Source organism: Microchirus variegatus (genome assembly GCF_963457635.1).
Source record: "Microchirus variegatus genome assembly, chromosome: 10".
NCBI classification, from domain to species: domain Eukaryota; kingdom Metazoa; phylum Chordata; class Actinopteri; order Pleuronectiformes; family Soleidae; genus Microchirus; species Microchirus variegatus.
The window spans coordinates 9,993,734-10,010,423 of NC_139811.1; the positions used below are offsets into that span (position 1 = coordinate 9,993,734).

Here is a 16,690-nt window from a genome sequence, read left to right on the forward strand (position 1 = left end):
CCTGATTTGCGGTCCACAAAATATAATTTTTAATGCAAATATTTTGTCTGTACTGTTGTTGTTGGTGAGTTCAGTTTGTTATATGAACATTATTCCTGAGTCTCTGTGACATATTAGGAGGATTTTATGGCCAGTTGATTTAGATTTATTACATAATGCACCTTTAACTTTGATATAGCTTTTCCATTGATTTAATCTTGAGCGAACTGTGGCACCTGTCCGTCAGGATTTTTCTAAGTAGTGTCGTCTACTTATTAATTCAACTGGACCTTCAGTAGGCTAACACGCTAGCCTCCAATTAACTAGCAAGACCACTAGACGGACAGAGAATCTGATTTTTGCTAATATTTAATAAGATTATTTTTTAATCTGACAGATGAAGCCTACCACCATGTGTTTTTTTTTTTAATCAAGCAACATCTGGTTATTAATAATAATAATAATAATAATAATAATAATAATAATAATAATAGCAATGATAATAATATATGATTGAGGGTTCCCTAATGGACTAAGGGCCCCAAAAAAGGGGTCAAAACATAGCCTAAGTGGCCCTATAAAGACACAATAACCAGTGCTAGTTGGCTAAGGTAAGTAATCGGTAATAATTTTGCACATTGAAAATGATGATTTGTATCATCACATTGAGGTCCTCTCTCTAGAAGCGGAACATTCGCCACCCTCTGCTGGCGCTGACCGGAACTGCGACTTTACAACACTTCCAAAACATAGGTTTCACTTTCCAAACGTCACTGAACGAAGACGCGCGACGAGCTCTGTGTGCCCGCACAAGCTGTCCTCGTCTGCGAAAGAGACTCCCTGTTCGTCCAGAGACGACGTGTTTCGGTTTTTCATATACTTTTGTTTTGTTTTGTTTTCTTTTACTCTCCAGTCCTGACCACAGATGGATCCGCTGGACTTCCTGGAGCCGGAGGAACTGCTGCAGTTTCTCCACTGTCATAAAACAGAGCTGTCCTGCATGGAGAAGCCGGACATCTTCCTCAGACAGCTGAGGGACCACAACCTCATCCCGGAGGACAGGTTCCAGGTGAGCTGCCCGGGGTAAACTACGCAGTTACAGGCTCAGATTATAACATTACAGTCAGGCACCTGAATGGAGCCCTGAGCTCTCGTTCGCCCCCTTGTGGCCGGCTGACTTTTGATTGAGAAAGTGTTGGATTTGAAGCGCTGCAGAGTCTGCATTATAATCCATTCATTTGTCGAGTATTTTCCCCGATTAATCGAGTAATCGTTTGGTCCATAGAATGTCAGAAAATGTTGAAAATGACGTTCGCAAATGTCATGTTTTTGTCCACAAACCAAAATGATTTAGTTTGAGTGATTTCTTAGTTATAAAGAGCAAAGAAATTAAGAAAATATTCACATTTAAGAAGCTGAAAAATCAAACAAAATGGCTTTAATTCTTTCAAAAACACTCAAACCAAAAAAATATTTATCAAAAAAAAAAAATATATATATATATATATATTTACATTTTTTTTGATAACATTTTTTTTGGTTTAACTCTGTAACATGTAGGAATAAAACTCAAAGGACCCATCTGCCCCAGCACTGCCACTGTATACACACACAAGCGCTCAGGTATGATAGTTTTGCTTGACAGAGCCTAGGTTCAGATGGAGGATGCAGCATACAAATAATGTTATTTGACTCTATATTTATTAGGGCTGTCAAAATTAACGCGTTAATTAATTTGTGGAATTAACGCGTTCATTTTTATTTAAATATTTATTGTATTTTATTTTTCTATATATTTATATTGTCTTTAAATTTGGGTTCTTTACAATGTAATGTTTGTTTTTTTACTAAGTTTGTATAGGTTTTAAAAAAAGTAAAAAGTTATTTACAGTTTTTTATTGTTCTTTACATTTATATTTTCACAAACGTTATTTATCTCTCCATTCCTACAACAATATGAAGAGAAAATTCGAATTTTTCTGGCATATTTATGAATGGTAATTAATCATGATTAATCTGATTAAAAATGTTAATCTTTTAACAGCCCTAATATTTATAGATAGCTATTATATCTTTACATCTTGTACTTAAAATGTACACTGATGTATAAAAAATACTTATATTTTATATAAATACACATATCTGTGTCATCATTCAATCACTCCTGACAACTGATAATGATGTAGCGCTTGGGTCACATAGCATATTATCATCCAACCTTGGTTTTCTTAATGTGTGTGTGTGTGTGTGTGTGCAGAAGGTGAGTCGCATGAAGAGCAAAGACAACAAAAAAAAAGGCCTTTACGACATTTTGGACGAGTTGGAGAATAAGCAGTCGAAGCACATCCACCTGTTCTGGAGCTGCGTGTTTAAGGAGACGATCATGAACAACTACCCGAACCTGCGAATGCTGCACAGAAGCCTCATGGATGGTAATGGTCGTCACTGTCCTTATGCTGTCGTTATGCTGCCAAATGTCTTCATCGTTTCTTTGCGTTTGATGTCATCACAGGGTCTTACCGTTGTGACACACGACTGCCCGAGAAGGTGGAAAAGGGAGAGACACAGGAGGAGGAGGAGGAGCAGGGGAAGTCGGTGAAAAAGAGGAGGAAACGAACAAAAAGAATCTGTGATGATGATGATGAAGAGGAGGACGAGCAGCAGCAGCCTGGTCCATCATCTCTGTCTACTCCAAATCAAGGGAAAAAGTCAAGAAAAATATGCTTCCGTATGTTTCCTCCCTCACTCTTTCTCTCCTGTAAAACACATCTCAATATTAGCTTCAGGTTTGAATGCTGCGAAGTGAATGCTGATGCTCTGTTATTCTGTTTAAATGTTTGTGACTTTGCAGTAGATTCACTGACCATGAGAAGTTAAGTCAGGCAGTTAGTTGCTGTTGGACTAGACTCTCTCACTCCTAAAAGTGGCTTTGGTCAATCATTTATTTCTGTTTATCGATTAATCGATGTATTGTCTTGAGGCTTACACTTAATGTGTGGTCTATGGAGAAAACACAAGTAAAGTAAGTAAAAACTACAAATCAAACTGTTTCTGTGTCACGGGAACGCAGTTTTAAGATCATTTGAGACGAGAAATGATTTGGAATTTTAAAAATGTGGTTGTAGTTTGGCAGTGACTCATTAGATACGACTTTTGAATAGTAATCAGAGTGATTTTTGCCTGACTGTTGTTAACCTTGTTTTATATTAAGTCTTCTTTTTTTGTTTTTATGAAGTGGAGGCTTTGTTTTGATTGATTTATCAATCAATCAATCAATCAGATTTGATTGATATAGCCTACAGTTTACAAAACACAGTTTGTCTCATGGGACTTGGGTTGGTAACATCCTCTGTCCTTAGACCTTCGACCAGGGTAAGGACAAACTACCAGGGAGAAAACCCTTAACAGGGGAAAAAGGTAGAAACATTAGGAGAACCACATGTGAGGGATCCACTCCCTGGACGGACAGACGTGCAGAAGTATTAGTAGTAGTAGTATTTGTCCTTCTCCTATTTTAGACTGTGTTTTGTGCTTTTACCAATTCCGACTTTTTTCCTCAGAATTCTTAGATTCAAGTCAAAATTCTGACTTTTTTCAGAGATTAAGGACAGAATTCTGACTTTTTTCCTCAGAATTCTTAGATTAAAGTCAGAAATCTCAATTTTTTTCAGAAATTAAGGACAGAATTCTGACTTTTCTCTTGAATTCTTAGATTAAAGTCGGAATTCTGACTTTTTTCCCAGAATTCTTAGATTAAAGTCAGAATTCTCACTTTTTTCAGAAATTAAGGTCAGAATTCTCACTTTTCTCTAAAATTCTTAGATTAGAGTCATAATTCTGACCTTTATTCAGAGAGGTCAGAATTCTGACTTTTTTTTTCAGAATTCTTAGATTAAAGTAGTTTATAGTGACATCTAGAGGAGAGGCTGAAATTTACAACAAAGACCTGCTGCTCTGCTCACCCCCTCCCTTCCCTGAGCGCTACGGTATCCGCAGCTGGTCAAATGTCGTCCTCGTCGTCTTTCTCCGTGTCAGCAGATGAGGTTCGTGAGGTGAGGGAGAGGGCGAGCTACCGCGGCCGTAGCATACGAAGCGGAGAGAGAGGAGGCGGGACTTCCGCTACAAGTAAAGAGACGCTTGATTTGTTCTCTCGCGTTTGTCCTTACAGGCTCCGGTAGAAACATGGCGTCTCGCTGCTAACAGTGGCTATGCGACCGCGGCCCGCGACCATGTTATTTTAAATGACTTTTTGAAACACTACGAAAATGAAACAAAGAATATTATACAGCGACTAGACAATGCAGGAGCACATAATATGTATAAAAAAGTGGATTTTGGGTTATATAAATACTACATATTATCCCTTTAAGTCAGAATTCTCACTTTTTTCCTCAGAATTCTTAGATTAAATTCACAATTCTCACTTTTTTTCCTCAGAATTCTTAGATTAAAGTCAGAATTCTCACTTTTTATCGGTTCAGAAGTATTAGTACTAGTAGTATTTGTCGTCCTTATTTTAGACTGTGTTTTTGTGCTTTTACCCATAATGTGAATATTTCTATAACTGCCTTTAAAAACAGATTGTAACTGTTGTGGAACCTTACAATTCTAGAGTCTCCTTTGAAGAAGGGAGAGAAGAGTGATATTTGGACGTGGCTCATTTTTAAGGAAGTGCTACCTGTGACCTGTGGATCCCAGGAAGGAACGCTAAGCAGAGTCCGACTGGCAAAAGGTCAGAGGGCAAAGTGTGAACGTCACTGACTGAAGTTACTGAAAAAGAGAGTTTGTTAGCGTTGCCTTTTCCTGCAAAGATTTTTTTTCTCTTTCTGTTTCAGGGGAGAAGTGTATTTCATTTGAGACAAAGTGGTATACACCAACTGAGTTTGAGAGGTTTGCAGGGAAGGAACGCTATAAAAACTGGAAACTGAGCATTCGGTGTAATGGGACCCCACTGAAAAACCTTATAGAGGTCTGTTGTTCTGATCTCAGAATGTACTGGCAACTTTGTACAGTTTTTTTAAATATTTAATTTCAATTTAGGAGGGGCATCTAAAATCTGACAGCTACAAGAGAAAGAATAAGACGAAACCAAGATTGGTAATTAAATGAATAAAAAAGTAACCGTTCGACTCAGTAATGTATGGAATTGCTTTCAGTTTTTCACATCCGGTCCTTTTTGTCCTTTTTTTGTCCCCTTAGGCCAAGAAATCCCTGTTCCCATCAACATCAACAGGTTTGTTTTATTATAATTGTAATTATATAATTGTCAAATGAAGTCAAATTTGTGTTTAAAGCACATTTAAAAACAACCAGGGTTAATTAAAGTGAGAAGAGCTGGGTCTTTAAACTACAGGACTGTACTAATTTATAGAGGCACAGTATTATCGCACGATATCAGCATCGGCCGATGTTATTATTATTAAAAGTATCGACAAACACAAGATCCCATGGTATGTTTATTTATTTACAATAAAGGCAATTTCACTGCAGTTGGGGGCATGGAAAGATGTATTTATCAGCATCAGTATCAGTTATTGGCCCAATCACTCCTGAAGTATCGGCAAAAAAGCCCTGTATTGCGCATCCCTATTTTTAATGGATACAACGGCATATGGTACAGGAATTTATATTTTGAGGTGTAAATTTGCATATGTTAGAGAAATGAAAACAAGCAAACAGAGCATCAGTGCTTACGAAGGTAAAAAACGGTCTAAATTTTGCATCTTTTTCAATTTTTAGCATCTAATGAGGACGAAGAAGAAGAAAACGACAATGAGGAGGATGACCAGGACCAGAGTGAGGGTGTGTGTGTGTTTAGATGTGAACACGTGATTGGATCACTCAGGAACGGATGTTAATTACCTGATCTGAACAAGGTAGTTTCACGTAGCCGTGGTCAACCTGTGTGTCCATTTCAGACGAGGATGGAGAGCGCGAGGAGCAAACTGAGCAGGAGCCAGATCAGCGCCAAGTGTTCAAAGTGACATGTCAAGATGTGGCTGGGACCTTACACCGAAAACGCTTTGGCTCAGGTAAGGTTTACTCTTTTATAATCTGCACCACATTATGTGGCTATAAGGAAAGATTAGGGTGGTCACCATCAATGCTTACTCATTTCCTCCTCCTCCACCACCAGGGACACGTGGGAAATGTATTCGCACAAAGACGAGCTGGTTGAGCCCCGTGGAGTTTGTGGAAGAGGCGGCGTCGCCGAGTCAGACGCACGTCAGCTGGAAAAAAGACATCATGTGGAACGGAGAACCGATCAATGTCCTCATAGAGGTAACTGTGGGTGTGAGTGGCTGTGATTTACTACTACAATAACATATTGTTATAACAATATATTGTATATTAATGTAACTAGTGCAGTGCCCGTACGAAGTATGTATTCTTATAGTGGGAGCTGAAAAAGATTTTTCAGTCATAGTAATGCATGATGAACGTAAAGGCTAACATAATACAAACACTGTGCAACCTCATTAGGCACAACACAAATGTTTTCATTTTCGATTAGCTATCTACGCTAATGCTAATGTTTGTATTATGTTAGCCCTATGCTAATGCTAACTGTAGCCTCGCTAGCTTACCATTGGAAACAGGTTCGCGAAGTTAGCCGCAAAGTAGCAGCATGCTTGTATTATGTTAGCCCTTCGCTAATGCTAAATCGTAGCCTCCCTCGCTTACCTTTGTTAGCCGCAGACTTCCGCTGCCTGCCTGGTGTTGCGTGACAAATCAGCAAAAATTAAAATTCCTCCCAAAAATTTGACACATCAGCAAGTTGTGCCTTATCCTTCTGTGATGGCCTGCGCCACCTACTGGTAACAGTGGTGAATGGAAACATATGAAAGGTCATTTTCTGTATTCCTTCTTAATAGAAACCGGTGATGATGATTTGTCTGTTTTAGGCAAATATCTTGAGGATCCACTCGCTGCTGTGTGAGTGCAGACTCTGCAAACCAGATCAGACAGCTCTTGTAAGTTTGTTTGAAGACTCATGGAATTTTCTTATTCTGCATTACAAGTTCAGCTTTGTTTTTAATTTTTTTTATTTTGTCAATTCATCTGCTCCAGGAACTAGTTAAGCTTGGGGCTATAATCATCTGATCATTAATCCTGTTTACCAGGTCGTGTGTGTGTTTACACTTCAAATAGTGCACAGGGAGTGGCCGAGTCTTTATAAGAGCAGCTGCGTTGGGTTCACTGGATCACGCATGGGTGACGGTTATTACCGCTTATATAAGTTTACTGCATGATTAATGTTATGATTAAAGTTAGCAAAAGGCATTGGTTAGGATGTATAAATGAGTGGAATTCGGTGTGATTATTATGGCTGTGGATACAAATTAAACATATGATTGGATTAAAAACAAATTGTAGAACTACGACAGAGAACATGAGCTGAGGAGTGTCAGAGAAAAACAGATTATTCTGCCTTCTCTAATTTTATCAGCTCACATTCCTAAGCACAAGCCTAAACAACTCAGGACGGTGCAAGCTACAACTATCTACTGCGCAGTCCTCCCCAAGGTCAGCTCCATGTATCAGCACCTTTAAATATCATAACTCTGGCACTCACAGGCAGACTGACATAAGATGCCCAATAAAGCTTTTCAACTTAAAGCTCCCATAGAACGGAAGTTCCAATTAACGCTGGGTTTTTTTGCTGTGTATCTGCGCCATTACCTTGTTTATGAAGCCCTAGCGTTTCGAAACAAACAGTTCAGCTACTGTAAAAAGCCTGGAATTGTGACGTAAGGATCCCGTCTCCTAAACAACAGATCCTCCAGGTCCGTGTTCATCCAGTTGCATACATTGAACCGCAGAAGAAGAACAACGTCCGTTGTGGAGGTGTTTCACGAGCTCCAGTGTCTTCTGACTCTGGGTCAAAGGCGTAAAAGGGACAAAGCCATTTTTAAACATTGTTAAAACAATGTTTTGATAATGAGTGGCAGTACATCCACCGTTCCAGAGGGGGAGCGTGCTAATTACGTCACTTCCAGGTACCTGGCCAATCACAAGACAGTTCTGTCTTCTGGGGATGAGATTTCGGTCTGAAACAGCGCGGCTGACGAGAGCTTCAGTGAGGAGAGATTTTGATCGGCTGCACTCTTTTAAATAAGGGTTCCAAAAGGGTGGTTCTACCAGGAACCATTTGCTTCTGAAAAACCCTTTCTTCGGGAAAGGGTTTTTCAAGGGTTCTTGGTAACAATAATGGTTCCAGTCAGAACCATTTTGATCCAGAGAACCCTTTAAAACCCCTTTCCTGAATAAAGGGTTTTAAAAGGGTTCTTGGTGGAACCCTCTAAAAGGGTTCCAGGTGGAACCTTTATAAAAAAAGGTTCTACCTGGAGCCAAAAAGGGTTCTCCTATGAGGACAAGCCGAAGAACCTTATATGGTTCTACTTAGAACTTTTATTTCTAAGAGAGTATTGCACATATACAGTATGTGAGTTATGGAGGTCTACTTACATAGATTAACTTGTTTTTCGGGTCAAAAACCTCCTAGTTGCTGCAAACCACACTCTTAGAAATAAAAGTGCTCAGCAGAACCATAAGGTTCTTCGGCTTTCTTTGGGAAAGCCCTTGTAGAAGGACCCTTTTGGAACCCTTATTTCTAAGAGTGTAGGACAACTCTATGGGAGCTTTAACTCATCTCTGACTCTAACAAAGTCATGCGTCTTAAGGATGGACTTCATTTATACTCATAGCTCGTGAATGTTTGACGAATGTGTCTTAAAACCACCTCTGAATGTGTTTTTTGTCATTGTCGTCGTGTGACGTTATCTTGGCAGGATGATCTGAAAAATGACGACGAGTGTTGGATCTGTAAGAGGGAAGAAGAGGATCTGGTCATGTGTGATCGCTGCCCGCGCTCCTTCCACCAGAGGTGTCATCTGCCTCATGTAGACGACGCAGATTTGAGGTGAGTTTGGACAGCATGTGACTAAAGCACTGGTTTAATGGTTTAGCGACGAGATTTTCAACCTCTACTTTGCTTGTTTTTGGCCTCTTGAATATTTCATTCATGCCAACAAGTGCCTGTAAACTGTAAAGGTTCCATTCAGCTTCCTCTGTTACCCCGTTCTTCATGAATTCAACAGAGCCATTCATGTTTTCACTGTAACACTTTCATTGTGCTTTTTAGAGCCGCAACTAACAATTATTTTCATAATCGATTAATTAGTCGATTATTTTCTCGATCAATCGATTAAAGGTGCCATATGTAAGAATGTGGCCAAAAACTGTTACTACATTTAAAATTCAAAATACCAAGGTCTTTTAGGTTTCGTTTTCTTACATAACTGGCAACCTGTGGTTAATCTGCAGCTGAGACTCTACTGACGGCTGTAAGGTGGCGCCACATGTCAAAACATGATTTCAAAACATAAACATGATTTGCAGTCTGCAAAATTTTTAATGCAAATACTTTGGCTGTACTGTTGTTGTTGGTGAGTTTAGTTTGTTATATGAACATTATTCCTGAGTCTCTGTGACATATTAGGAGGATTTTATGGCCAGTTGCTTTAGATTTATTACATAATGCACCTTTAATTGTTTTGTCCATAAAATGTCAGAAACCAGAAAATCGTCATGTTTAGTAGGCTGAAACAATCAGAAATATTGTTTTAATCATGAAAAAAGCTTCAAACCGATTAAACGATTATCAAAATAGTTGATTGTCAGAATAGATAATTAATTTAGTAATCGATTAATAATCGAGTAATTGTTTCAGTTCTAGTGCTTTTCCTGCTGAAGCATGTCAAAATGGTCCATTCATTAAAAAAATAAAAACATATTATGTATGTATTTATGATTTGTAAATCTATTAATGTTACACTAGTCCTTTAAAGGTCATTAAAGTTCATATGTGTGTGTGTCTTTGTGTGCAGGGACAGCAGTCAATGGATGTGTACATTCTGTATCGCCACTCAGGAATGGCGTCTCGGTGTTCAGCTGGACATGGAGACGGCTCTGTCTCAGTCAGTCTCATCACACTTGATGGTGAGGACACTGCAGGACTCTCCGTCTCCATCTTTCTGTCACGCTTTCCGTTACTGATCCGTTCGCTCTCTGTCTGTCTCACCTCACCAGGAATGTCAGTATCTTCTCCTGAACTTATTCAGCACCGATGAGTCACGAGCAATTGCTGCATTGTCAAATACTGATGTGAGTGTCGTCTGTTCACCACTGTTCCACTGGTCATACATGTGTAACGTTGAAGATTTGAAGGTTCTGAGGCCGTTAATGTGTACTTAATATGATGAAAATAAGACACTCTTGGACCTTTATTTCATATTCAAAGGTACAAAATTGAAGTGAAATTGTTTTCATTTGGCAGAAATTGAAGATAAAATCCATCAATCTTCTACCATTTTATCTCCACATGAGGTGTGTTTAACTGCATTTGTACCTGAGGTGTGTTGCAGATTGTTGAGCATCTCTGTCATTTTTGTTTGACACCATCAGATGGAGAACTCCTCCTCTGTGAGCCGGACTCCATCATGGCCGGACAGTATAGCAGACGACCTACAGACGGAAAAATACCAAGAGATAAAGGATTTTGTGTCGGACGTTCAACACATTTTCACCAACTGTGCCTCGGAACATCGAGTAAGATCTGTCTTGGACTTCTAGACCTCTGGATTTCAAAAAACTGAGATTGTATAAAAATGTTTGTAATGTTCTTTTTTTTTTTTCAGAATCATCCTGAAGTCCTTTCCATGGTCGGACGACTAAAGGAGATATTTAACAAAAGATTCAATAGTGTGTTCAACATTGGTGAAGGGAGTGTTGGCTGTTTGCACTAAAAACAAAGACTATGGTAGAAATAAGGAAAGGAATAAGGAACTAAATCATATAAAGCATCAGAGGAGCCTGTTAAGCTTTCTGAAAAGATGACTTTAGGTCAATATGTCAACCGTTCTCTTTCAGGATTTGTTTCGGTATCTCACCGTTACACTATTGTTCCAGAGAACAAGGGATGATTCCTTAACCAAGTTTGGTGCCGTCGTCCAGATTCTTACCATTATTACAACAAAGTACACTGTCATAATAATTTTCCACTTTTTAATGGTACTTTTTCTATCTTTTCAATTGATTTTTCAGACTTCTTGTTGGATGAACGTGCATTATGAACTGCCATTTTAACTTTTTGAGATTTTACTACTTGGAATTATCGTTTTTTTAAATATTTATATGGTTTTTAATCTTTCAAGAGTGAAGAGTGAGAGAATTGCTCTGGTTTTTATTCTCTAATATAAATGTGTACATTTGAAGTCATTTTCCAAAACGCAATATTATAGTAATAACATTGTTACTACGCAGTGAATAAATTGTTCACTTGTGCTGTTTTGTTTGGATGTGTTCATTTTATGAATGTAGATTATGTGTAAGTGTAATCTGTAAAAGTGAAAAACCTCTGCACACTAAAATGATTTGGGCCCTTTGATCTGTGACCTGTCCAGGGTGTAACCTGACTTTTGCCCTGTCAGCCACCAGTCCGATTTCTGAGAAAAAGTCTGAATTATGAGATTAAAGTCAGCATCTCAGAATTATGAGATTAGTTTTACTTAAATCTCACACTTTAATCTCAGAATTCTGACTTTAAACCTCAGAATTCTGATTTAATCTCACTGTAATCTCAGAATTCAGACTTTTTTTTCTCAGAAATCTGACTTCAATCTCTATCTCAGAATTCTGATTAACCTCAGAATTCTGACTTTAATCTCACACTGTAGTCTCAGAATTCTGACTTTAACCTCACACTTTAATCTCATTGTTCGGATTTTAACCTCAGAATTCGGACTGTAATCTCAGAATTCTGACATTAATCTCATAATTCTGACTTTAATTTCATAATTCTGACTGTAATCTTACACTGTAATCACATAATTCTGACTTTATTCTCACACATTAATATCAGAATTCTGACTAACCTCGGAATTTTGACTAATCTCACACTGTAATCTCAGAATTCTGACTTTAATCTCACAATGTAATCTCAGAATTCTGACTTTAATCTCACACTTTAATATCAGAACTATGACTTTAATCTCAGGATTCTGACTTTAATCTCACACTTTAATATCAGAACTATGACTTTAATCTCACAATTCTGACTTTAACCTCAGAAATCATGCTGCTTTTTTTTTTTTCTTTTCTTTCTTTTTTTTTAAACATGTGACCCTAATACTCCTCCGTAAGAAATAATAAATATATATGTACATATGATCAAAGATGAAGGTGTAGTTAACGGGCAGTGTACGTGCGTTCAGGTGACGTCACTGACGCAGTTGCCAGCAGCAGCTGGGAGCTGCGCAGTCGCTCTGCGCATCCGTCGGCTGTGGTGTTGGACACAGCGCAGCCATTTCATTGCCGCTCTTTTCTTAAAAAAACCCCAAACACTCAGATGGAGCAGTGGCGTGTGTCCATCACGCACCTGAACTAACCTCGTGTGCGGGGGGGTCATGATATCAGCTGAAGCCCGCGGCACCGACTGACAGATCCGCGGCCTAAAAACTTTCTCCGAAATCAACGCCTGCGCAGACGAGCTCTCCTTCTCTCCAGCGCTCAGCTTCATGTCGTTGCCTCTGCGCGCGTGAGATGGAGAGGAACCTGCAAGGAAGCCTCGCAACAATGCACGTGAAGACTGAAGCGGGGGATGAAAACACATCCGCGCCGGGATTGTGCAGCCAGGAGCCGCCTGCACGCAGAGGAGGAGGCGGAGGAGGAGGAGGAGGAGGAGTGGATCAGACTGCAGAGGAGCTGCAGGCAGCCGCCACATCCACTCCTGTGCTGCTGTGTGAGTGCTTTTCCTCATCAAATGCACAGTGTTTAAAATGTGTGAGTGTCTGATGTAATGTTACTGTTGAATGACGTCACTCTGTGCATCAGATCCTGTGAGCACTGAGAGGTTCTTCACCACCACAGGAGATGGGAAAACCTTCCTGAAGATAGCTCCAGGTAACTAGAAGCATCATGTTGGAACAGCTGCACCGGCGATTCAGAGGGGGGGGGGGACGTTCCCTGAAGGTCCCACCCCACCAGGTTCTTCTGTGGTTGCCACGGAAAGTTTTCCTATAATGTTCCCCTAACGTTAGTTTTTGGTTGCACATTTTATTTTCCACAAAGTTACTTTGTCACAACCTTTAGAGAACGTTCTCTAAAAGTTGTTCGAACGTTAGAGGGAACGTGCCCAGAACGTTCCCTCTAACGTTGCTTTTCGACAAACTTCATACATTAACATAATATAAACGTTATTATATGGATAATTATATACATATATATGTATATGTGTATATATGTGTGTATATGTTTATATGTATGTGTATATATATATATATATGTGTGTGTATATATATGTATGTATATATATATATATGTGCGTATATATGTATGTGTGTATATATATATGTATGTATGTATGTATGTGTGTATATGTGTATATATGTATGTATATATATGCATATGTGTATATGTATGTATATATATATATGTATGTGTATATATATGTATGTATATATATATTTGTATGTGTATATATTTGTATGTAAAATATATAGCAGTCTTGGATAGTAGGCAAGTAGGCAAACTTGATAGAATTATAAGTTTTGTTTTCAATGCTCTAAAATATATAGTGTATATATATATATATTTATAAAGTTAAAAGATATTACTCTAAATAAAAATAGAACAAAAACAAATGCATACAAAATAAAAATAAAATCAAGCTTTTATACACAGTGCATAATGTGTTTTACCACCATCCAATCTTTAATCTTTATTTCCTTTGCTTGTGTATTGATTATCTGATCTGCGTCATTAGGATTATGTTTGCTTTAATCTACCACCATCTGTCACCACATTTTGGACTAAAATGTTGCTACATCCAGAACAATTATGTCATAATCTCCCCTTATCATGTGAAATAACAACATAATGTACAACATATGTTTGTATCGTGTGCCTCCCCAGCTTCAGTGATGCCTCCTGCTTCTTTAGAGAAGACACTCCCCTCTGGCTCGGACTTCTCCTCCAAAGCTGTTCTGTGTCTGATCGAGGCCGTCGGCCGCCGCTGGGGTCTGTATGAGACCCGCGAGCGCTCGCAGCTCTTCCAGAGCGTCCAGGAAGAGATGGCCTCCAAGGGCCACGTGCTTCCCGTCGAGAAGATCCGTCGCAAATGGAACAACCTCATCGTCACGTACAAGAGGGTGAAGGACCGCAGCCGGGAGACGGGGCACGCCAAGACATCGTGGGAGTTCTTTGACGTGAGTCTCATAATGGAAACCTGGGCATAGGCGCTAGATTTAAAATGTCCTCTTCAGGTTAACTGCACACCTGGATCACATATGAAAACACCTGGGTGATCGAGTTTGATGAAACTTCTACTCTCTGATCTCATCTTCTCGTCTAAAGTCCCTGTCCTTTGGGACATTCTAGCATAGTCCTTCTACAGCTCTAGAAATATATCACCTCCTGCCTGAGATTACCGCTTTTCACATATAATATTTGAGAAATGTCTTTTTATTTTGAGCATTGAGTATGTGTGGGAGGGGCCTAAGGGAGTAATCACTTTTTGAAGTACTTTTTTGGCCCTTTCAGAGGATATCTAATATTCATGATTGTAATATGTGCGGTGAATAGGTAGTTGTAAATTTAGGAATGAATGAATAAAAGGGTGGGAAAAAAAACGTTCTTTCACAAATTAACAGAATAGATTGGACGATTCTAATATGCTTCAGGAGAAATTGAGCGTACAATTGCATTAAAAATGAAGTAGGGATGAGCTGATGCAATAGTATCAGTATTTGTCCAATACTGGTCAAAATCGCTGGATCCGAAATCGGGAAAAACAAGACCTTAAATCTCAAAAAGCACAGTCTGGAAACATTTGGGCTTTTTATTTTCCCTATTAGGGTGGAGTTGGAGCGTTTTAATTACAGTAATTGTTGGTTTTGCTAGGTTTTAAATACATCAACACGTTGAAATTTCAATTATGTGACTGATATCAATATCGTTAGAGACTCTGTGATATTGGTGTCAGTATCAGTCAAGTCAAAGTGGTTTTGAGCCATCCCTACAAGATAAGCAGCAGTAGCATTAGCGCCATGAAGCTCATGATTGACTGATCTCTCTCTCTTCTCACTCTAGCTGATGGATGCCACGCTCTGCGACACCGTTGGCTCTCAGATCCTCAACAACAAAAGAAACAAAGGTGCCAACTCGGCCTCTACGTCCCCGTGTCCTTTGGCCAAAATCGCTGCAAAACCACAGCTTCCACAGGCCGCAACCGTCGTCCGACAAAACAGTGACTTTGCGATCCCCGGTGCTTTGGAGTCGGCCGGTCAGGGAGCTGCCGTCAGTCAGTACATCGGCAGCACTGCTGCGATGACCACGGCGGCTATGGCGGCCATAAACCCTGCGAGTGCTCCAGAGGTCAAGCCCCTCATCGTCCTCAATGGTGACATTGTTACGACCAGCATTCATCCAGCTCCCATCATGCCATCTCCATCTTTTATCTCCTCACCTTGTTTTACAGAAACAGCCTCCTCTTCTCCTTCCCTTGGATCACCCGGTCATACAGACCTGAACACGTCACACTGCGTAGGCCGCAAAGCGCCGTCCTTCTCAACAGGCGTCATACCTTTCCGTCTCAACGCGGCGCCAGCTAGCAACAATCAGAAACTCCTCGGCCTCTCGTCCTCTTTCCCACCTACACCCCCCTGCCTCACTTCTTCTTCTTCTTCTGCTGCCGCCGCCACCACCACCACATTACCTGTAGTGGCAGGAAGTGAAGCGCAGAACCAGAAGAGGAACGAGGAGCAAAGCACCACGTCGATGCTCCAAGAGATCCTGCAGCGGCAGGAGGAGCAAGTCTACGTGGACCAAGTAGCTCGCCGCAGGGTTGAAGCCAGAGAGAAGAGGCGCGAGCGGAGAGAGGTGCGCATGGCCGAGGCCCTCGGGAGGATAGCCACGGCCCTGGAGCTGCTGTCGTCCAAACAGGACACGGTCATTGCCCTCCTGCAGAGGCTGGCGGATCGGAAGTGAAGCTCAGTAACCTTTTTACCATCTACAGACCACGGTGATGAAAACCATCTGGTACTCAAGACAAAAAGTTTAATAAAAAGATATTAACTGGCAACTTTTGTTTATTAAGAATGAGCAAATGCTGTGTTTGTTGTCACACTAGCATCAGTTAAACGGTTAATTACCATCTTAACTGTGTAATGAAGTACGTTAGATTTGACCGATGCTCATTCCAGAGGAGCCCAGGATCGAAACTGCTGATCTTCTGGTTGTTTGTCCCACTGCAATTTTCAAGATTGTCGGCTTTCTTTCAATCTCACCAGCTGAACGTGCTGTTTCAGGTTCAGAGCAAGTCACCAGGTTGTGACATCGACCACCCAGTAATATAAACTCCCGTTTTGAGGCCTCCAGAATTGTAGTTTACCATAGACCTCTATTCAGATGGAACTAGCAAAGCCAGCCCTCTAGTGGCTATTCAGTGTATTGCTATGTCCAGGTTGGCTTTAGCAAAGAAACTGGAAGACGACGACCATTTGTTGATATGTGGACTAAAGTGCACAGAGCATCCAGAAGGTCTCTAATAATTAACTGTCCAACTTAAGGACAAGGAAGGTATGAATTGTATTACATAAGTCTGGAGAGATGCTGAAGAAAGTTGGGATCAGAGAGGTGTCACAGACCTATC

At 40.1% G+C, this 16,690-nt stretch overlaps 1 protein-coding gene across 2 annotated transcripts; it reads left to right on the forward strand.

The window, feature by feature from the left end:
* Positions 1–801: 801 nt before the first annotated feature.
* Positions 802–11,243, forward strand: sp100.1 (SP110 nuclear antigen, tandem duplicate 1). Of its 2 annotated transcripts, XM_083896287.1 has the most exons (16): positions 802–1,048; positions 2,237–2,411; positions 2,492–2,707; positions 4,592–4,711; positions 4,815–4,948; positions 5,020–5,076; positions 5,179–5,212; positions 5,719–5,781; positions 5,898–6,011; positions 6,116–6,261; positions 6,885–6,953; positions 8,772–8,902; positions 9,870–9,981; positions 10,072–10,146; positions 10,447–10,590; positions 10,680–11,243. In XM_083896287.1, the coding sequence occupies exons 1-16, from the start codon at positions 905–907 to the stop codon at positions 10,785–10,787; spliced, it is 1,842 nt and encodes a 613-aa protein (XP_083752413.1). In that variant the 5' UTR covers positions 802–904; the 3' UTR covers positions 10,788–11,243. The 2 variants fall into 2 exon arrangements, with proteins under 2 accessions (XP_083752413.1, XP_083752414.1); XM_083896288.1 differs by lacking the exons at positions 10,447–10,590; positions 10,680–11,243 and adding an exon at positions 10,283–10,304.
* The last annotated feature ends 5,447 nt before the right edge of the window (positions 11,244–16,690 follow it).

Coding starts and splice junctions, on each gene's coding strand:
- sp100.1 (XM_083896287.1), top strand. CDS start 905: ATGGATCCGCTGGACTTCCTGGAGCCGGAGGAACTGCTGCAGTTTCTC. Junction 1,049..2,236: donor TCCCGGAGGACAGGTTCCAG/GTGAGCTGCCCG, acceptor GTGTGTGTGCAG/AAGGTGAGTCGCATGAAGAG. Junction 4,949..5,019: donor CACTGAAAAACCTTATAGAG/GTCTGTTGTTCT, acceptor ATTTCAATTTAG/GAGGGGCATCTAAAATCTGA.